This window comes from Stylophora pistillata, chromosome 1 (assembly GCF_964205215.1).
Source record: "Stylophora pistillata chromosome 1, jaStyPist1.2, whole genome shotgun sequence".
In the NCBI taxonomy this organism is placed as follows: domain Eukaryota; kingdom Metazoa; phylum Cnidaria; class Anthozoa; order Scleractinia; family Pocilloporidae; genus Stylophora; species Stylophora pistillata.
The window spans coordinates 11251873-11274829 of NC_142519.1; the positions used below are offsets into that span (position 1 = coordinate 11251873).

General features: G+C 36.9%; 1 protein-coding gene across 3 annotated transcripts; it reads right to left on the reverse strand.

Moving 5' to 3' along the window:
• Nucleotides 1-680: 680 nt before the first annotated feature.
• LOC111336972 (bifunctional 3'-5' exonuclease/ATP-dependent helicase WRN) lies at nucleotides 681-22843 on the reverse strand. 3 transcript variants are annotated; one of them, XM_088736635.1, is made up of 33 exons: nucleotides 22530-22658; nucleotides 19736-19832; nucleotides 17880-17987; nucleotides 17373-17466; nucleotides 16985-17063; nucleotides 16796-16863; nucleotides 15976-16084; nucleotides 15054-15128; nucleotides 14836-14918; nucleotides 14463-14569; nucleotides 13610-13716; nucleotides 12187-12270; nucleotides 11709-11797; nucleotides 11230-11321; nucleotides 11037-11109; nucleotides 9924-9978; nucleotides 9792-9845; nucleotides 9154-9255; nucleotides 8924-9004; nucleotides 8359-8434; nucleotides 8068-8124; nucleotides 7488-7543; nucleotides 6800-6831; nucleotides 6642-6719; nucleotides 6294-6364; nucleotides 6068-6108; nucleotides 5552-5678; nucleotides 5130-5242; nucleotides 3851-4022; nucleotides 2874-2975; nucleotides 2112-2208; nucleotides 1847-1912; nucleotides 681-1346 (listed from the first exon to the last, which is right to left on the reverse strand). In XM_088736635.1, exons 2-33 carry the CDS (start codon nucleotides 19742-19744, stop codon nucleotides 1078-1080), a joined length of 2826 nt encoding a protein of 941 aa, XP_088592761.1. In that variant the 5' UTR covers nucleotides 19745-19832; nucleotides 22530-22658; the 3' UTR covers nucleotides 681-1077. The 3 variants fall into 3 exon arrangements, with proteins under 3 accessions (XP_088592761.1, XP_088592756.1, XP_088592752.1); XM_088736630.1 differs by lacking the exon at nucleotides 19736-19832 and having other exon boundaries at nucleotides 16985-17060; nucleotides 22530-22843; XM_088736626.1 differs by lacking the exon at nucleotides 19736-19832 and having other exon boundaries at nucleotides 22530-22843.
• Nucleotides 22844-22957: the final 114 nt, after the last annotated feature.

Below are 22957 nucleotides of genomic sequence, written 5' to 3' on the forward strand. Positions count from 1 at the left end.
TGTGGAAGAGGGACCGTAGCAGAAGTCCACGCCAGTTTGTGACCTGGTTCAAGCTAGTTCCTACTGACATTTGGCAAGGGTTGTCCACACCACGCTCGATGCTTAAATAGCATCACTTTTTATCTGAATGATTAACTTAAAAAGCAATAGACAACATAGGATGTTAGGAGAACAAGATAAAGTATGCAAGTTTGCGCCAGAGGCAAGAGATTTAAAACTTTTCTCGTGTAAGGCATCCCTCGTTCGTGTATAGCATATTTTTAACACCCATTTGATCAATCAGGTCTCAAAGAGGCTCTAAAACTAGGGAGGTTGAAATATGTAAGGCTGCCCAAAGGCCTCGGGTTAATTAGCTGCTGGGGCAAATATTACTTATGAAGGAACAAATTCAAGAATCGACTTCACGACAGTTTACGAATCTTCCATACTCATAGTAACGGCTTAAATGGTGAAAAAAAAATTTTAACAACATTGATATTTATGTTGTTTGTTTGGTTTTTTTATGCGTAGGAAAATGAAACTCCATCAAGAAACAAACCGTACAGATTCTGATAAGGGAGAAAAAAAACCAACCTTTGTAGAAATCTGACAACGACATGTCAATTTAATGCGACAATCATAGTTACATACAGGCAGTTTGCTGAAAGAATGTTTAAAATCTGCTTTCCCAAAAACAAGCATAACTTTAAATCTCAGTTTATTTCCACAACTGGTTACATGTGTACTTTGATAGACAAATAATTTATATTTTATACATTTGTATTTGCTCTAATGTACAAAACAATCCTCTTTCACGAACACGTAGTCCTTCTTGGGTTGTATGAATGAAACCAGTCTTCCAAAGGAGATTTCTTCAGCGAACAAGTAAAGCCACGGAATTTAACGAAGCAAAAATGTGCAACGGAAAACCTGACAAAAGTTTTTTTTTTTTTTATCAATAGGTATTTTTTTTCTGGGAGAAGGCCGAAAGTTACCACCGTTAATGAGACTAAACTAAACCCCTGTAATTGCAACTGGAGCACCAATCTTCTATAGCAAACAGTAAAAGTAGCAAGCTTTATACCCTTAGTTTTGCTTTCAAAAAGGGTTCTTCCTCTTTCCTCCTGGCTTGCCAGACAGCCATCCTGGAAGTTTTCTCGCTGTTTCCTGAGAAAGCGTAGCTGGCTTACTTGGGGTATTTCTCAGTTGGGTGCCCGATGCGAAAGACCTATCGCTCATTGTTCGCGCTGAAGTGCCTTGAGAGATCGCGCCACATGACAGCTCCAAAATGGCGATGACCAGTTTAATATGGCCATAGGACACATGAAGAGGCAAGCGATCTTTTATGGTTGATAATCTCCCTATGTCTGCAAAAAGGGAAATATGCACATATTAAAATGATATTCGTACGAGCCTTCTAAAAATAATATCCATATCTAAAAAACTTTCATGAAATAGAAAAAGGCATTCTGACAATATCATGGTACTCCACAGTGACCCCAGGCCTGGGCTCTGACCGAACATGTTTCATATGGGATCTACGGTGCTGACCAAGTGGCAAAGCGGGCGACAGGAGAGGGGTTCCAAGGGTGCATGCGACTTCCCCTCTTTGTCCTTGAAATAGTGGCAATCAAAAATTGAAAGAAAGCAAAAAACCTCCATTTTTCTAGCTTTCAGAAATGTCAGTAAAGGATCCACTTCCCCTACCCAAGACTGTGTCCCCGTGGGCAAACCCACCTCCCCCACTCAAGCCTGTGGGCAAACCCACCCCCACCTCCCCAGCATGTGCCCATGTGAACCAACATGCCTCTCAGCTTTTAATGCCACATAATTACGCCTAAAAACAATAGCCAAAAGATGATGTTACCTGAGTTAATTGGAGGCGATCTGATTGTTCTTGTTACCAGTTCTTGGATTTCTTCAGTGATTCCCGCTACACAAAATGAAAGGTAAAGCATCCCTGTTAGACAATTTAGTGATGACTGCAATGAGCGAGATTGAAATAGGATGGCCAACTTTCATACCAGCAAATAACAAAGGGAAGGAGAAATGGAAAGCGTGAGCCGGGGGCTATTTTGTTATCACGACAGCCCATTTGTCCCCGCCTTTACCCATAAACAAATTATCCTCACCCCTCTTATAGTCCACTGGGTAATTTGCCTTCAAAGCCTCCGCAAGATGGCCAAAAATTGTTCCTTCCACCATGTTCCGAGTTTTAGCCACATCTTTCTGTAAGAAATGTTGTATATTGAAGAGGCCTTGTCATATTAGTTACAAGATGATGTCAAATGCAGTATCCGCATCGCTAAAAAGAAACTCCAATGAAGAAGTGACATAGAGGAAGATGAAAATTGGGAAAAAAGTACAAAACTCCGACCGAGCTCAAGAAAGCAAGACAGTCTTTGCCTTCATCAAGCATCAAATTATAGAAATCTCGAGCTCATAATCCCACCTTCTATCGGTATGCCAGCGAGTGATTTTCATATCCCACGTGAGTTGTTACGCTGGTAAACCGATGTAGAGTGCGGTCTATCGATTTTATAAAATAACTGTGGGTTTACCAGTGCTGATAAATGAAAGGTTTTTCACCAATCAGGGAGCTTGTTAGATCTCAGTTCTTATATAAAAACCAATCAAACAAACAAAATAGTAAACCTACATGACAATCATCAATGTCAAAACCAGGAAGTTAGACACTAGGTGTATTGTCATGGGTGGAGCCTTCCGTTCATTTTATTTTGAGAGGAGGGATGTTGTCTGAAAAGATGAGCTCATACTCTCGGAGACTAAACAACAAGCTGCGAATGGAAAATGACTAGGAACAAAGACTGGACTCAAGAGAGAGTCGGAAATTGAATCTACTATTGACGCAGCGTATCGAATTCAGTACTTACAATGGTCATCTGTTTTTCGTGAAACATGTTGAAGGTGGTAAGCACTGTTTGGCTCAGTTCGTGACGAGGTGCTCCCAAAGGTTCCACCACATAGGTCTGGGACTGAGTAGTAAAGATTGCAAGGTGATCACTATATCTAAACCTCAGCAATATAATACAAGCTACAGCCAAACGGTTCTCTGAATACACATGCCAGAAGGGGATTGCTGGAGTTTTCTCATTCAGAATTCTTTTTTCCCAGAGTATCTACGTCACTGGCTGAAAACCATGACCTATCATGCTTATTATGCCATGACCTATCATGCCGTGATTTACTTTTTGTTCTCCTCTTTTTGTATCCATGATTGTAATCCTGAAGCTTACTTCAAACATCGAAATTAAATCTAAGAAATGTGATAGGAAAAGAAGGAGCTAGAACGTTTGACCTCATGGGGTCAGGGAGTTGGGGCTGCTTTGAAAATTAATTTCAACTTGGCATTACAACGAATAAAGAATGTAGAGTAAGCTATTTTATTTCGAGAAAGATTTTTTTCGTCTTGTCCCAAGCATGGAACAAAAAAGACATACTGAATCCCATAAGAACTTTATCAAGATTGACATATACCACCTTTCTAATTTTACTTACACACCATGCTATTGAAATTGATGTTCCCAGCTGTATGAAGGAGGCATCTCCCTTATGAACATCGGATGGCCTGGTTTACGTAGAGTCTCTGTGGTTAAGTGGTATTGTATCGGAGAGCGGTAACCGAGGGTCTGAGGTTTGACTCCTCACAGGAATACAGAATTTTATCTTTCTCCCAAGTTCGTGGTAATAAGAATAACACATCTTGCTTTTAATTTAGTTGAATTACTTCAAATGTATCATTCATCACATATGAACTTCTTATATGTTGACACCACAGGAAAACACCCCAGCAAATGAAACCAAACTAAAACATTGCCACGATCTGTGAAGGCCCAAAGCAAAAACTTACGTTAATTTCAGTCGTTGAACCCGCAGAATCAGTTTTGTCGTTAAATCTGTTTGCAGTGAGCTCATTCTCCTTGCAGAAGTTGGCCACACAGTTGGCCAGTTGTTCTCCAAATCGTTCACACTGTCTCTCCGACACTCCATCCACTTTCAGCAGGTTGTCAGTGGTGGATGGCCTGATCAGCGAAAATCACAGCTTTTCAGATGAAGAAATGAGTGGCTTATTCATTAACTTGACCAAAGACCCCCTACGCGATCAAATTGTTACATCATTTTACAGTGTCAATTAGCCCAGAGAAGAGTGATTTCAAATACAATCAACAATGTCACATTGTCGTGAAGTAACAACAAATTCTCCAAATATAGGTCAAAGGCTAAGTTTCAGTCTAAACTTGGGATAAAAACCTGGACGCTATGCATAATGTAGATCAGATGCATAGGCTAGATCAGGTGTTTACAACACAAGAACAATCGAAACAATAACAAAAGCTTAAAGATTAGAAAATATGACGTCTTGTAAGAGGAAGACAGAAACCCAGGATTCGAGAATGGATAGCAAGTGTAATAGTCCAGAACATTTGTCAAAGTTTTTCTGTTATGACCTGAGAGGGAGGTAGTTTTCCTATTCTTTGATATATATATCTTATTAGACGTTTTGTTGTGTAGTATCGCTGAGTATTTTTACGAGTTGTGTCGTATTTTGACGAGCCCGTAGGGCGAGTCAAAATACAAATAACGAGTAAAAATACTCAGCGATACTACACAACAAAACGTCTAATAAGTTATTATTATCCAACACGCCAAACTGTTATTTCAGTGCGGGCGAATTTCACGGATATTTATTTACAGGGAGTGCGTGACAGAAGTATGCGAAGCGGAACGGAATTGGCGCGTTGTCGTGTGCTGTTTCTACTTTCTTCAATAAATGAAGAAATTTCCAGGTCGTCTAGCTGTTTTCCTTCGTTCGATTCATCTAATACAGTTGGATGTATATTTGCCAGCCATTCTGCTAACTCTTCGTCGTCGGAAATATGATTAAAATCGTCCGCCATTTTTTTATTTCGTAACTACAATTCAACTCTTCGCTTGCGCGATGCGAGAAAACCTGTTTAACCGGTACTCTACAGTACAAATACCGCGTGATATTTGTACTCGTCTATGGCGTTATTTGTACTCTACGAAGTGTAGTTGGATAATAAATTGAGATATATGTCCATAACCCATGACTTGAGGTGGGGGGGGGGGGGGGAAGGGAGGTTGAATAAGCAGTGCAGCCAATTCACCTGTATTTAGCAATGTCCAGAAGAATCTTATTTGTAGCAATCATGTAAGGCGGACAGTCCAGCGAGTGAGAGAGTTCTGCCCTGAGCATTATGAGAGTTGTGTATAACGATCCCTGAAAGAACAAATAAAGTCAACCTGTGCAATCAAGGAAATAAGGGAAGTGTGTGATAGTCTAAGAATTATTGTGTAAAAACGTGTCACAAAGTTAAAGGAGCATGTTCTATAAAGATACTTAATGCTAATATGGCAAAGTCATCTTAAAGGTATTTTATGAAACTGTTCACACTGAGTTTGCGTCTTTCACAAGGAAACATTTCTGTTTCACGAAATGTTGAGTTATTTATGAGTACAAAGTTGAAGAAGGAACAAAAACTTACTATTACCGTTCTTGCTAAGATTTTCAGTAAAATAGAATACTTACTTGAAGTTCTAATTCTTTTTCGTCCATTAAGGGCTCTTGTTGTGTTACTTGAGGCAAGGTAGTCAGAGGTACGCGATTCTCATTCCAAGTTGGTGAAGATGGAACAGCAGGCAAGGATAGTAGGGTTCTGAAAAAATATGGTTGAGGCAGCCGTTTAGAAATTTCGCGCTCCATCTAGAATTACCTCGCACGAGGTGATTATAGCAACATTTGGCGCAAACCTCCACCAATCAGAGTGCGCTCATCTCTATAATCACTAGAGCAATTGAACTACATGAAAATAGAAATTTGGGGCAAAGTCTGAGGCTTTGTAGTTATTTAAAAATTCAAGTGGACTTATCAAGAGAGAAGCGATAACGGAGGCGTGTACCTGAATGTTGACGTCACACGAGTTAACATACAACACGCGAACAAAGCTCTTTGGGGCATTTTGATAGCCTCTACCATTTATAATCAAACTAAGTTACCATCAGTTGAAAATATAAATTGTACAACATGAAACAGATTATAATTTACCTGGCTGTTGGTTGAAGTTGTTTCTCTGTTGCCAACAGATCCTGCGGATACAAAAGGCGTTCATCAAAATAGAAAGCCTTGAGATAGTTGTAAGGGTATCGGGTCAATTCGCCACCACAACAAACTCGCCACCACAAAACTCACCACTACTCAGAGTCAAATCGCCACCAGTGGTAAGTAACTAATGTATAGACTCGAATGGAAAGGACAAATGCAACAAACAAACCTGGTTGGGGATCAGCTCCATTTTGACAGAATCATTCCACACTGCTTCTTTCAGCCAGTTCTCTCCTTTAGCTAGCAAGACAGGTATAGGAAGGCAGAAAGGTAGGGAGACAAAGACAAACAAACACAGGAATTTGTAAGTATGGTCAGATTACCATTTTGTCCCGCCTCTTTCCTATTTCTCGTGACTGATCCATTTTAGTTACTTTTGCTTACAGATTCTTCTGTAAAATTTTTCACAAAAGTTAGTTGGTTGAATGAATATTTTCTTTTTCTCATTTCATAAACATATGACCAGGAAAAAGTAATAGAAATCCTAGAAGATATACGAACAAATTTGTTTATTTACCTGAGAGAGCTGTGAGAGAACCAAATCCACCAGGATTTGTCTTTTCCTTAAGAAAGCCCTGGTTTATAAGCTGGCGCCCTGAAAAGTTGGAACAATTTAAGAGTAATTCAGTATTCAGTGGCATACTAAATAAAACAAGAAGGTAAAAACATGCTTACCAAAGCTCTTCCACCACTTCTCTGGATGAAAACTAAAAGAAGCACACAAGAAAAGTAGTTGAGGTTGTTATCAATGTGTAACAAAACTAAACATTTTTATTTTTTTATAACATGAATTTTTCAAACGGTGAGGTCACTACCTTGGCTTTTTATAGCCAGGTGGAAGGACAGATGCAAGAAGGGCTGTAGATAAGGAGGATTAGAGAAGCTATCATGTAGCTGTCATAGCTATCATGAGGCCCAAGATATTATGAAATTTAAAGAATTAGCCATCCATCACGACAAAATGTGAGTCACTTTTCGACAAAATTGTAAATGACAACAATCACCATCTTCAAAAGTTAATATAACCAGCAGCACACGAAACTACCTACCTGTTAAGGCGTGTGCGACCTATTAATGTACAATGCTTCAAAACAAGTCGTTTTAAGAATAGTTTTATCATTTCCTCATGTCTTAAAGCGAACTCATTTTAGCTTTCCTTTTTTTAGCCGATTGAACGCTTTTTAATAACTAAGTAGTTAATATCTAAATTAGTTTAATTTTACTATCTGTATTATGTGAGTAAATATGCAATTCAGTTTTTTAACTGCTATGTATTTATGAATATATTAAACTTAAACTTAAACTTAAAAAGTTCAAGCATTGTAGATTATCATGGTTAGACTTGACACAAGCTTTCTCTCACTTGCCAGCCCCAAACTCTTTTTTCCTGGTCAGCCATCTTGGCACTCTTTGATTATTCTAAAACAAAAATTTTACAAGAATGATCTTTCTGCAAGGTGGGTGCATTTATAGAAGTCCTCTGCTAAAATATGCCACTTACCCGTAGAATAATAATGAAAGAAGAGAATTAGAGTAATCTTTAAATTCACAATCCTTTGTTATTTTAAAATTGCATCGCAATGTTTAGTTCCCAAACATAGCAAATCAGATTTATAATTTTTTCACTACAAAACATTGCCAACATGGAGTTCAGATCAAAACCTTGGTGTACTAAAGCTGATCATCAGCAGACCTTTTAGCATGTTTAAGCAACAAATGGTGCCCCAGTCTAAAGTATTCTGCCAGCTGGGTAGGCCCTGTGTCATCCATCATTCAGGCCTCACCTAAAGATGAATAATGGCCTTAAGCCTGTACCTAAGTTGGCCTCAAAGTAATACAATATACTGCTCCAAAACAGATGTGAGAATTCTGAAGAAGGTGGACTATAACTTCACATTGTATCATGAGGTAAATGTACTGCATTCTGCTAAGGTTGTACTTACTGAGCCCCGGAGCATCAAAATAGGAATTGATATACCATAGGAACCATTCCCTGCGATCTGATAAGAAAAAAACAGAGAATGTTGAGGGATTGCCAGCCCATGTAGCAGAAGACTCTATTCCATTTAACTGTACTTGATTGTTAGAGCAACAACAACCACAATGTACAAAGACAAAACAGAGATCAAATTGCATGCTGATATAAAAATCTTGAGGTACATGTGGATACTGGAGAAAGTCAATTCAAACAAGAATATCTTCAATAAATTTGCAATAAAGTTAAAGTAACATACCATTACAGCATTGAGCAACAGTTTAGCTTCTTTTGTGAAGTCTCTCTTGTCATCTTTCACATGTGGGTTAAGAGCCCTTGAAAGAAACACTCTGACTCTTTACTCATCATTTTTCAATACATATTGTGAAGATGCACCCCAAATGTAAAGCCTTATATTCACTTGATTAATTGGTTTAAGCAGTGGTTTCTTTTAGGGAACATAACATTCTCCCAGAAGGCACTGTGGCCCACCTAACATGACAACATCAATAACAGCCTTCTTGCAGGCTGTCAAGGACATAATTCAGGTGATCATTGCAAAGTTCATAATAAACTTGATAAGAAAAGACCAGTTTGGATAGAGATTCCTGTTACAACCCATATCATTCTGATGAATGTCCAGATTTTCTAGAAATCTAATTTTGTCTGGATAATTTTTTAGTCCAAACCTCTCAATCCCTGAAGAGGTACCAGTGTTAAACTCAATATGACCTTTACTTAGGATATGACTCCATAATGTGTCACACACATCAGAGCCTAACTATGGACAGCTTGTCTAATTTTTCAATGAAAACAACACTGACCTGTTCCGGCAATTGTCACAACAGTCATCTCTTCCACCAATGCCCTTCTCAACTGAATTCTCAAAGTAAGCTAAAATTGTTCTACAGACACAAAAAACAAATTTTAATCGCATCTTTTGCAAGGATTTCTTATTTTCTAACACTCGACAACTACTGTACTGATAACACCAGAAGCAAATGGGTTTACATGGTAAACAAAACATTCCAATACACAAAATCATGTTACCCACCTTCTCCTACATTCTGTTGTAGACAAATACTGTTCAAGCTCGTTTAGCATCCCTAGTTTATGCTCCTTGAATGACTGTGCTGTGATATCATTCAGTAAGTGACTTAGGAAGGAAAATAAAATAGTTTTTAGTTCATGTTTTTGTTTGTTTAGAGAAGCAAAATGTTTGTCACTGAAATTCACTACCTAAAGAGAAGGCCAAGATACATTTCAAAGATTTATCAATTATTTCAATCCCTTTTTTGTATGTCCATTTTAACATATGAATCCACTGAGAAATCAGCTCACCATCGAGTCTCTGTGAATCAGTGATAGAGCACCAGAATGAGATCCAAAGGTCTGAGGTTCAATTCCTCAAAGAGACTCACAATTTTTACTTTGTCCCACAATCATGAAAAAAGAGAGGAAACATCTTGTTCTAAAATCCCAATAGTCTGTCATATCACCATTAATTTTGTTTCAAGTTCTCTGTTGGATTTATTAATAAAAAAACAGTGTGGGGGTATGATTTATTTTTGTCAATCAATGAGTGTTTGTGATACACAATGGGAACATCGGTTTCATATTTTCCTTAGGTCAATATTAGCATCTCTTTAAGATGAAACATGTATCAACCCAACTTGAAGTGCAAACACTCACCGGTTAAGGGAAAAGTCAGCTATGCTGTAAAACACATGACATGTACTGGGAAGGCTTAGAGAAAAAAAATCAATCAACAAGTCAGGATATCTAAAATGCAGAAAGTTCACAGGGCACAACAATAGTACTTACCCATCTCGACCAGCTCGACCCATTTCTTGGTAATAAGATTCAATATCCTTTGGTGCTGCAGGAAAACCAGGCAAGAAACCCAATACACATTAAAGTAATCAGGGTGTACCTTCAGAATCATTACTCAAAATAGAAAATAATATCAATATTTTTCTGTTAAACTGAGTGAAGCATTATGTTACTCAATTCTGCATCTAAGGTTTCAAAGTATGAATCAGTTAATTTGGTTCACAGAGCAAAAAAACCCTTCCAAACACAATGGAAGAACAATGAAAAAACTTTTTAGGTGCCAGGAAATATTGTACTGCCAATGTATCCTAATTTATATTGAAAATTTTAATTTCTAACCTAAAGTAAATGATGTCACTTATTTCCATCTAAATCCAGCTCACTAAAATTGAATGAACTCAACCATACCGTAACAAAAGGAGTCCTGGCAGATAATTTAAGCAAAAAACCAACAAGGGTTTCAATAACTAGATGGTAGAAAGCAAAGTAGATGGTACACAATGCAAAGTAGGTGGCTAATGGTAGATTGCTCCTCACTCAAACATTTTTCATTTCAGAGAAAAAAAGAGGTGAAGTTGCAGCACAGAGACAGTGAGTTTTGATAGTTGCCAGCTCTTAGTAAAAACCCTGACCCACAGTTAAAGATTTAATCTTATCATTTAAATTAGCATGGTGTATTCAGGGGCTTCATTAATTAATGTTTTCTGCAGGAGGGCAACTGGTTTTCACAGGCGGGCAAAACTCTTTGAACTGAACTTCTTTACTAGATAAACTTTCCTCCAGACCACCAAATCAGGTGGGCAAAACCATCCTCACAACCGGTCAATTTGCCCGGTGCCTGGCCCTTAATGAAACCCCTGTGTATTCTTACCGAAATAAAAAGACAACTATTATGCAAGAAAATGAACAACGTCATATCATTTCAAGGGCATCCACACAAAATAATCCTGGTAAGAGGACCCTCAAAAAACAAGAGAGAAACCTTAGCTTGAGAGATATAATGGGTAAGTACAATTTAAACTGTAGCTACCATTCAGTAAAAGACATTGTAAAGGGATGTACATGGACCACTATTTACTTTAGGCTAATTACATAATTGTATACCTCCATAATGGATAATTTTTCTCACATCTGGCTTATCAATCCCCATTCCAAAGGCCACTGTTGCAACTATGCACTGAGTCAAAAATATTGACAAAAAGTAAGAATGTGGACATGGACTATAAAGATTAAATCTGAGAGCCAATCTGGTATTCAAGTTCAAGATGTGAGAAATATCATGCAGACAGATGCACACCTGAATATTGTCTCTTATAAAGAGATGATGAACTCTTTTCCTTTCCTTGGGGCTTAGGCCAGCATGATAAAATTCACATCTCACCCCAAGACCTGCAAGTTTATATGGAAAGTAAAAGTAAAGGGCTTTGGAAATTGAATAATTCCCTGATATAACAAAACAAAGCACCATTGAGGGTATTAAAAAATAAAAGAAACTCATCTGGTGTTAAAGCAAGGAATTAAGCTAGTCATTAACTTGTCAGGTAATGAATTTTCTTATAGTATTGCAAAATGCTACCCTTAATCCTATTTTTAAGTGCAGTCTGTGTAATGATTTTTAAAAAGCCTGCAAAAAGCTTTGTCATGGAGGTACAGAGGGACTTGTGATTAAATAATGAAAACATATCCTAGCTCAAAAATCAGAGTATTATGAGTCACTTGCGTTATACAAAAATCCTTAAAGCTTATCATGTTCTTGATATGCACAAAATAAATTACCATGGAGTTCACTGACAACTGTTTCTGTTGCCTTCTTTGTTGGACAGTAAACAATTGTTGGACCATCAAAACAATACTCAATCTTATTTCTGTAGACAAACAAATAAAATCCTCAGACAATCTTATCACAAGCTTCAACATTTTCATTGAGGAGGGGGGGGGGGGGAGGAGCAGCTCCAAAGATCCACTTCCCATCCTACAAACAAATCACATGGCCGGGGTTGTTCAAAAGCAGGATTGAGTTCTATCTGCTGGAAAAATAAAATCACTTAATCAAAAGGAGAAGAGTTGCTAAAAAGGCAAACTGCACCACTGACTTGGTAGAAATAAAATTTTGTGGATAGGATTATCCAACTTTCAAACTGCTCAGACAGCTAACCTTGTGTAGTGCCACTTTGGTCCATAAAACTAATTTCTCTCAACACCAATTACAGACAAAATACATTACAAAGGGTATTGAAAAGAAACAACCCCCTACCTGTCTGTTGTTCTTATCAAGAGGGGTCTAAAGTCATCTTTAATGCTGCTAGATTTTCTGGACACTTCAAAATACAAATTAGGCCTGCAAAACATTCATTAAAACATATCATCACAGCTAAATGAACTAGAGGAAGCTTGAAGGTACATTTGGAGTGTATAGTTACTACATCATCAGCCACAACAGCTGCTGTTGTAGCTCATGATGTGTTGTTCTTTTCCTCTCCTTTGTCTCTGTTTCTGCTTTTGTTCATTGTTGTTGCTGTTGTTTGTTTGTTTGTATGTGTGTCTGTTTTTCTCTTATTAAGCTTGTCCTGTATAGATTTCTTGCTTGGTTCAGTATATCTCTAACATACCTTAAATTATATACACGTAATTCTCTCTTGCACATCAATCCTAGCTCAGTGCCATTTCTTTGTTTATCTAAAAGTAGGTGGTGGCAAACTAGAAAGCCTTTGCTCCTTTGACCACCTCAAACATTTTTATAATCTATACTTTATTTATTTTATTCTGTAATCATTTGTTACAATTTTACTTTTCTATCTATATTAATTTTATGTAAATAATGTAACGGCTGCCACGCTTTTTGCCTGCTGTTAAGAAGACGTTAACAAACTTGTGCGTGCGCGACTTGCGTGCGTATGCTTTGAGGTTACGAAGTAATCTCGTAAGCAAATCACGCGGACCCTTTTTTAATGTTGACGTGTGCGATTTTTAGAGAGGAGTAGTTGAAGTTTTTTTTGTTTATTGTTTGGTTGTTGTCGTTTGCTGTAAGACTACAGTTTTCTGTGTTAGAGTAAGTGTCTGTTTGGATTTCCTGTTTCGCTTCCGAATACCTAACTTATATTGAAGTTCGTTTTGGTTCAATTCTTACAAGCGGGACTGTTATGTAAGTGCTAATGTTCCTTTCCTTGAGCTTATATATAGTTTTTTTGTGAGTTTGTTTGAGTTTTTAGCTAGCTTTGCATCTTGCCTTTATATCGGAATGTTTGGAATGTTGGTTTGTCTATTCGCATTTAGCTTAGCTTCTTCCTTATAAATTCATATTTCAGTTTATGATAAGTACTTGGATACCCCGACTATGTTAAATAAAACGATTCAAGGCTTGTCCGTAAAATATATCCTCGCTTCATAGTGTGTCTTCATTTGCGAAACTCATAGTTCTCGTCGAAATTTTGCTTCGCTTGTGTGGGCCACCTCAAATAGTGTGAAATAAATGAACCTTGAACCTTGAACCTAAACTATTGTCTTATAACAATTACTTTAAAGTATGACACAACCACACCTTCCTTTTCTTCCTCTTTTTACTTTGTCTGTAAAATGCACAATGCCAGCCATGTAACCAGTGGTTTGTTGAAGTCAATCTTGAACCATATAAAGCTTAAAATAGTGATCTTAAAAAGAAAATTCTTGAGTTCAATTACCTGTCAAATCCAGTACAAACAAAAGCAGGATTTCTCAGTTTCAGAGACTGACAGATGTCTCTTCTTACAGCAGGTGTAGCAGTGGCTGTCAAGGCAACGATGGGAACCTAAGTTTACAAAATGGAGATGCAGGAAAGGGTCATATTATGTCAAAGTAAATACACATTAAACTCTATTGTTCTCAGTGGGATGTCTCAGCCGTTTCAAACAGTTTGGCCTGAGTACCAAATGCAGTTAGCTTTCCTCTGCAATAAATTATTGCAAATCAAAACCAATAACTTATAATAAGTGATAAAACTCAGTTGATTGTTATAATCAATTGAGCTTAGCCTTAAGCTAGTTAGCAGGCAATATAGTATTTATTCTGAGTTCTCTATAGTTTCTTTTAACTCTTTCCCTCCCAAAATTTTTTCAGCAATTCTCTTCAATGTCTGCAATACAATTTGTATGTTAGCTTGCAGAATTTGGTAGTGGATCAACTACTAATCCCCTATCGATATTTTTCTCAATTCTCATCACTTGTCTGCTTGATGTTGTTTTGACATTGAAAGGAGAAATTATGTCTTGGTCATTCATGGCTATGTAGTAAAAGGGTTAAGTGTAGATTGCCATAACAGTTGAAACTATGTTTTTCATTAAAACATCCTCATACGAATTTAAATCAAGTCACTCTTAGGGTGTTCCACACTTTGAGATGAGTTAACATATTCCATCACTTCCCTTTTCAAAAAAAAAAAACAATGCAAAATGAAGCAAAACAAAACTCCACCTTGAAATGATAGAAATTAGTTACCAGTATTCTAGAAAATTGACAGGTAGTAAGTATATCAAATATTTTAAGATATTTCCTTACAGTAGGAAGTTTATCCCTGATACATCCGAGGGTACGATACGAGGATCTGAAGTCATGACCCCACTGAGACACACAATGTGCTTCATCTATTGCAACTAGTGTCAAACCTGTTCAGCCAATAAATATCAAATACAATTATTTCCAGTTATTTCTTTTCAGTTAGTGCAACTCCTTGTTTGATCGAATAAATAAAGATTTTGTGCAAAAACTTCAATGCATGAAAATAACAATTTAACAGATAACTGAAAAAGAAGCCTACTAGTGCTAAGAACATCTGGTAGCCCATCGATGACTAGCAGCAGTCTAGTAGTGTTAACTGGTTTATAGATACCTTAACTTCACTTTTTTTCATTAATTTCCATTATATCCTCACCTACAGACATCTGCACTTGGGCTAGAAATGTAGTGTCTGTGGAAACATATTCAGGAGTCAAGTATACCACTCTATATTGTCCACTGGAGAAGAAAAGTACAAGTCATGATCAGAACTGACTATAAGACTTTTAAAAGTCATACAGCAGAGGGAAGCATTTTTGATACACAGATCATATCTACTACCTTTCAAAGGTAGTTGGAAAATTTCAAGAATACCTCAAAACTCCAGCTTTTACTTCAGCATTATTGCTTTGAGCAGACCCAAGATAACAAGCTGCTATGCTGTAAAGCCTAAAATATTATAACGGTTAGAGGGGAAAGATAGCAATTATATGGCTTTCAAGTTTTACTTAATGTAAGCCTAAACAATGAACTCTTAACTGAATTTGCACTTGATATGCTAGCCAAAAATTAAATCTCTGAAAAGTAAATGCCAGTCATTGAAGTGGACTGACTCTTGTGACAATTTGTTGTTTTGAAACCTTCACCACCTTCCATCAAACAAACTTTGGCATTCATTACTTCATGCTTATATACTGTGAAACCAACTTATTCCAGGTCAACAAATCTTCTGACTGGTACTCAATAAAAACTGAGCAGTATCCAATGATATAATGGACAAGGACAAAGTCCATTAAAATGCAAAAACACTTGAGATTTTGCCTTAATAAGAATCAAGAATGACTTGTCAATTTTGAGAGCTGGGAGAGAAAGCTGACTGTGTTTGAAGTACAATAAACCCACAAGGGGGGTTGTTTACGTTTTCTTTGTTTTGACCGCTTACCAATACCACATGATATTTTTACTTGTCTATGGCGTTATTTGTACTCTACGGAGTGTGGTTGGATAATAATAATAATAATAATAATAATAATAATAACGGTTTATTCACAGTATATCCACATAAAAGGTGTGGCTCTTCATCCTAATAAATGTCAATAAATATCCATTATTGACCATTCATGCAATCAATCAATCAATCAATCAATCAGAACACAGTGAAGATTCACTTCACATTGCTCATGGGCACAGCTATATCTATGTATAATAAAAGAAATCAATATTGACAGAAACAAGGAGTTAAATCAAGAACAATAAAGTGAAACCTAAATGTAAGAGTTCAATCTATAGTCTTTACCCAAGCTTTGTAACTTGATCCTCCATAAGTGAGATTAGAGGTGATATAACAACTGTTGTTCCTCCAGAATACAAAGACGGGTACTGGTAACATAAACTCTTTCCATATCCTACATAAAGATATGGATTACAACTAATGTAAGGAACCAGACGGTATATCAGAATTAAAAAATCACAATGTAGAGTATTTGGCACAAGTATTTTGGTGTATAATAAAAGAGAGTTGTGGTTATCCATCACAGTAAATAAAATAAATATATCTTGTTGGACGTTTTCATGTGTAGTATTGCTGAGTATTTTGACATGTCATTTGGATGAGCCCGCAGGATGAGTTAAAATACAAACAATAAGTAAAAATACTCACTGATACTACACACCAAAATGTCCCATAAGTTATTTGTTATCTAACTACTTTATTTCATATGCATTGAAAGGCGAAGCAGATAGAGAAGCCTAACATGTGTAGCTGACAGGTTAAACAGGGTTTTTTTACCATGATTCCAAATGACCAATTTTACAAATTCATAGGATATTTGTACTTGATTCATGTGTTATTTGTACTCTACTTAGTGTAGTTGGATAATAAATGATAACATAGTATTTATCATTTGATGCACCACAATATAGTCTCCTCCAATTAACGTCACTTGAAAGTGATGATTTTGTAGATCATATATTCCCATAATTTTTTAAAAATATACCAAATTAACAGTCTCTATCTAAACTATCAGACTATAATTAAGAACAAATGCTACTCCTTGGTTCAAACTACACAGTGTTTACATGATGAAAGTGGACCAAAGAGTATATTCAAGAGTTACCTGTTGCCATTACAACACAAACATCTCGTTTAGAGTTAAGCACTTCATTGATTATCTTCCACTGCATACTGAAATATATTAATTTTTTTTTTAAAAAGTATGCATCTAGGAAAGCAGTCAGAGGTAAAAATAAAGGCACACACAAGTTTACCTATCAAGTACAAGACTGAGGAAAACTGATCTACTTACGGTCTGAACTTAGAATGGCCAAAATATTTCTTTAACACATCTATGTGTTCAGCATCTGGTTTAATTTCATTCATATCTACTGAAAAGATTTAAAGGAAGAAAAACAATTTCAGACAAGGTTTGAAACAAAACTCAAATAAATTTTTGGAAATATGAAGTTTTCAATTAATGATTCTACAATTCTAATTATTCATCTTTTATCAATAAGTATTGTACTTGATTAAGATTATTTTGTTATTCAAGTTATCAGTATCACAAATATTCAGTGTTTATTATTAAGTTTTGACTAAAGATATCTTTCAAATAAAACTGATTCTAATTAAACCTATAGCGAGTGAACCTTATCTCAAGAGAGAGGAAAGCAATACATCTTATTTGTGAAGGACACCTTCATTTTCTGTTGATTGGTCAACATCCTTGTTGCCAGCATCTAAAATCTCTGAATCAGCTTGACTTTGATTACACAATTCTTCAATGTCAACCTGAATGAGAAGGAGAAGCATACCTATCTCTTCACTGATCAAAAACTTAAAACACTTGTACTACCTATTAAAAAAGGCTTATTTTCAATGCTGTGTTAATTCCTGTTTGTTAATGGGTACAAATGTCAAGGGTTGAGTGTGCAATATAATAATTGAAAGACATTGACGATATTGAATGGTTGGATTAAGCCACAAATAACCTTTCCAACAGATTTGAGTGTCTTATACATTATTCCAGCAGCTGATAAAAATCACACCCCTAACTTAGTACATACAATTTTAAGCTACTTTTTAGTGTTGGTTGTAGGAGACCAAATGATTCTGATACATCAATTACTTTGAATCTAAAACAAAATGAAATAAAATTGAGTAATTCTTTCTAAGAAAAATAAAATTGTTGTCATTCTTAATACCTCCGCCATTGCTTGATCAAACTCATCATCACTCAACTCAATCAGTTCATGTGAGTCATCACAGTGAGAACTGCTTAAAATCAGTTTTCCACTGGCATCCCTAGAGTCCTGTGGAAAAAACAATTCAGAATAATATTATTTGTTTCCAGGGACAGAATGAAAACACTGCAGTATTCACAACAAAATATTTTAATATGCTTTTATATGCCATATAAAGCGCGCCACACAGCCACGAAGCCCAGTGGAGCTGTAAAAAGTTTGTAGTTAGAAACATCTATATGATTCTTACCTATTACTACCCCTCGGTTCTCTCCCAAACCGAAAAAATAATTTGCCACTCAACCCTTGAAGTGCAGCGGAACAGGCTAAGCTATATAAAACTTTGTTGGTTAAATTCACATGGATATCAAATTATTAACTATCTTTGGGTAGCACAATAGTCCACAATAAATAAATTACTGGTAACTGTCCATACAAGACAAACTTACAGAGTTGTCAAAAGTTATCTCAGTTTTATAAGCACCAAGAAATTAAAACTAGGAGTTCTCCAAAACTCTCCTTGTAAAGAATGCTGGTTTATTACAGGTTACCCCCTGTATTTCTTGATGATTCCTTGTTGGTCTACTGGCACCATGAACACATAAGTGTACAAAGGGTAGGGTGTTCTTTACTCCACTTGGCCATTAGGACAGTGTCTTGCCACAATAAATAAGTTATAAAACAACTTTTTAAAGCAACAATGTTAACAAGCAATTTTTAACAACCCCTGGTTATGGTAAGCTATGAGAGTTTAAAATCCTGCCAAGTAGAGAACTTATCATGATGTCCACTGTCCAGCCTCTAGAGAGAGAGCGTGGCCAAGAAAACAGTACACTCCACTGGCAGTTCCAGTTTTCAAGTTATAGGAGCAGGTAATCAAATATAGAATTGGAATTATTGAAAATTTTTCTCTTTTCTGGTTATTTTCAGTCAGTTTGCTTCTGGTTAATTTTTTGTCATTTGTATAGGTCATACCACACCTGCATTTATACAGATTTACAGTTGAACTATACCTCCAACCTGCAACCTTCATTCACGATCTTCAAACACCTTCGCTGTCTCCCCCCATGCGCAAGGTTGTAAAACACTATCTAGTTAAAACATGATTGCTCTTAACATTTCTCAGCAATGAAAAGGGAAGGAGTGTTCACAAAAGTTATTTTTCTGACAAGTTGTGAACATAATGACATTTATGAGGGGGACACTGGGATTTTCGGTTTTGTGGTTTTAGCTATTTTTTAGAACGGTTTTTCAGTTTTAGTGATAAAAAATGTTGGTTTTCAGTTTTGGTATTCATTGCAGTATGCGGATTTTCTGTTTTTAAGCAATTGGTTTTTGGTTTTCGTGAAAAATACTAACAGGTTTTTGGATCTGATATCCGATGCAGTTTTTGGTTTTTCCTATTTGACCTATCTGGGTTTCAGTTTCTCTTCGATCTGAGTGGCAATCACGTGCCTCCACTGATCTCCAATAGCCACTAAATGCAAATGTTATTGAGAGGAATGAGTGACAAACCAAGGGATCCCTAGCGGGTTCACGCGCCTTGAATAACACCCAAGACTTTGACCTTGCAATGTGGAGCATTTAGGTCAAGGTCGATCAGTTTGCAAACCATGTCTTCCAACGTGCCAAACGCACCCGCAACGGAAGAAAGTCAAGGACCTTAAGAAGCAATTGTGGATTGTGTCATGCTTTTTTTATGAAGAGGGGAAAGGCAGCGAGAATTTCAGAAAGGAAAACAAGTTTAGATGCAAAGTGAAAGAGGAAGAGAGAAGCTTGCACAACCATAAAAACAGCGTTTGGTAAGTCAATCGTACCAACGTCATTATTTACATTCCAATAGCTTCATCACTATATCCTTTACAGGGGTGTAGCATCCATATCCGCACATATGCCTGTGCGTACAGCCGAAATCTGGAAAAAAAAATTTTTTGTTCCCTTATAGCATTTGTCACAGTTACCATAAAATAGGATTGATTTTAAATTTCGAATTATACTAGTGCGTGTGTTTGTTTTTCCAGTGCCTTTTCATTAATCCATAAATGACAAGAAACTGTCTTTGGCTTCCTTAGCTTGTTAACTCTCTAGATATTTTAGGAAGCCAACAACCCTTTTAGCTTAAAAGTCCCTGTGACACTTATTTTTTTTTTATTTTACATAAAAATATAATGACTCTAGAACATGTTTTGGCAACATTAGCCGTATTTTACCATTTTCTAAATTTTTTATCAAGCTCTATAATCCGTAGATAAAATGTCTGGCCGAGCAAGAGGGGACTGGGCACCATTACATTGCAGAAGTAAGCATGTGTTTTTATCATGCAAACAAGGGCTTTGTAATGAGTAATTTCCCAGGCTATTTCCATGATAGTTTTGTGTCATTATGTCCGATATTTCCTGTTATTCTGACGAAAGTTTCTCCTCCAATGACTCAGAGTTTAATTATATTCTGGAATACGTGACAATTGAATCCGAAATTGCAACTCAAAGCGGTGAGATGGAGGACAGAGAGGACGACATAGAAGTGCCAAACTCAAATGAGCCATTAGCATTATCGAAAAAAATAGAAAAGGGACAGAATGTTAACAAGTCATTTGAAAGGTCTCGAATCTATGGAAAGTGGTACATTACATGAACTTTTACCAACTTTAGTGACCGCATGTTTAAGCTGGACACCATCATCTTCTCAAGCCAGGTTCTCTAATCTTACATCACTATTGCCCTTATTTCTCTTTTGTAAGACTTCTCAAGCCCATTTCACTTTGGATCACTGCACAACTCCTTCATCTTTAGCTGCAGAATTTATCTGCTGCTAGCATTCCCGTAAAGAATGAACAAAAGCAAGATTTAGAGTAAAGTGCTTTGACTTGTTTTGACAACATCCACAACTGGCCAATCAGAAACAGCTATTCCCACGGCTAAGTAACACAATCTGACAGAATTTTATCCTGACAACTCTGCCCCGAAAAGGTGAAATCCACTCCAGAAGTGTTTGATCTAATACAGGATACTTTGAATACAGCTCGTTTTGCTGATATTTTAAGCTCACCACTCATCTCAGTTAACAACTCATGTGGACTTTTTTACAATATTTCAACAAAAGTTTTGGTTTCGGCTTATAGATGGGATTGGCTTATAGGCAAATAATTGCTGTATTGAATATATGCATGAATTCGAAGTCGGTGTCCACTTATGGCTTATTTTTCATAAAAATCCAACAGCTTCTAAAAGCTAAAAGTTTAGGGTCTTGGCTTATAGCTAGGGTCGGCTTATAAGCAAATAATTATGGTGTTGAACATATATGTGAATTCGAAGTCAGTGTCCAGTTAACACACTGCGCTCACAAACTGAATCCACCTCTTTCACCTTTTCATAGCCTCTGGACTTTGATTGCCCTCCGAAGGAATCTCGTGGAGAGAAATATTCTTTTTTGAGTCAGGAGTATTAAAAAAAACCCAAATTACACATCAAAATGGCATTTTTTCCCTCAAAAGATCGTAAGCAATAGATTCCACACCCACTTTGCTTCTTTGATAAACTTGGTCTCACTACTGTGACGTCATGAATATTTGGGTACCAGTACTCTTTCACGTGGCCAAAGAGATATGGGGAGCCTAAGTTTGCTACAATTTCAGACTTTTATCGCCTCATAAAATAACAAAGACGCATCAGAATCACTCACAAATCTTACCAGACACCTTCTACATGCTTCTATTTTTATAATTTAATGCTAAAAAATAGGTGTCAGAGGGACTTTAAAACTCTAGAGATGGGTAAAACAAACAAATAACTACTGCATTTTCTGTTGCATTTATTTATAAAAAAGTTCCGCGGAAATAGTTCGAAATGGCATTTCCGAGGCCCTAAATTTCAAAATTTTCTGGGGGAGCATGCCCCCAGACCCCCTAGTTTTGGGGCGCCTTCGGCGCTACCAGTTTCAGCGCTGTGCATTCACCTTCAAAATATCACGCTACGCCCCTGCTATATATATAATATAATGCTCGTTTAGGACGATACAGACTTAAAGAAGACTTACAGTCCTTATACACTTAGAATACGCGATATCTACACCTATGATAAATTGGAAATTCGCGATCGGTGAGGAAGATCATGACTAATTACCATGAGCGTCTGTTCCATGGCGGGAAGCAACGAAAAAGAAAAAAAGAGCGTTTCAAGGCGATTCACTCTTTATTGGACCTCGAGAGAGCAGCTGAAATAAAGCCTATAATTTGAGCAGAGACTAGAAGATACGAATGCCAAATCCGTGGCATTCACAAATACTGTAATGAAATTAGTGTAGTTTACCTTGTATGCTCCACTTATCACCACTGTGTCGGATCGATCAGGGTTTTACAACTAGGATACGAGAATGTATCGGGTTTGACAGTTTTGGATGCTGTTTTCGGTTTTGATCGATTTTTATTTACGTTTTTCGGTTTTTGATGAATTTTTCTGCGGTTTGCGGTTTCTAATAGGCTCCATTGCCCCCCTCATTTAATCGTGACAATTTTTAGAGCAAGCATATAAATGAGCGCTTAACTTTTAATTTTAACCCAGCTTGAGCTGGGGTGATGTTGGCTTATTAGCAGCAGCAAATAAGAGAAACTACCTCCCCAAAGCTGGTGTTTCCTGAGTCTTTTGAGGTGTCCTCATCCATCTTTCCAACAAACAGCTCGTGTAGCTCGGCAGCACTTGACTCAATATCCGACAGTAGGGAATCTACCTTAGTTTCTTGAGCAGAAATCACGTCGCTTGCGGTGACGGCTTCTGAAATATCTCGCAAAATATTCAGGACCGTCAACACCCTCCCATGTATAACTCCATTCTTATAACTATTCATAATTTCCCAATTCAAGAATAATCATAAAATCCGTAGGCAAAATGTTCGATTTACCAGACGCCATGTTAAAATATGTAATTTTACCGCGTTTCCAAAATATAAGTTTCCAGTTCCTCACTGCCACAGTAAATCGAGAAAGCTTGAACAATACCATCCTCGGAGACCCAGGAAATCGACTTACAGCCCCTGGGTCTCCG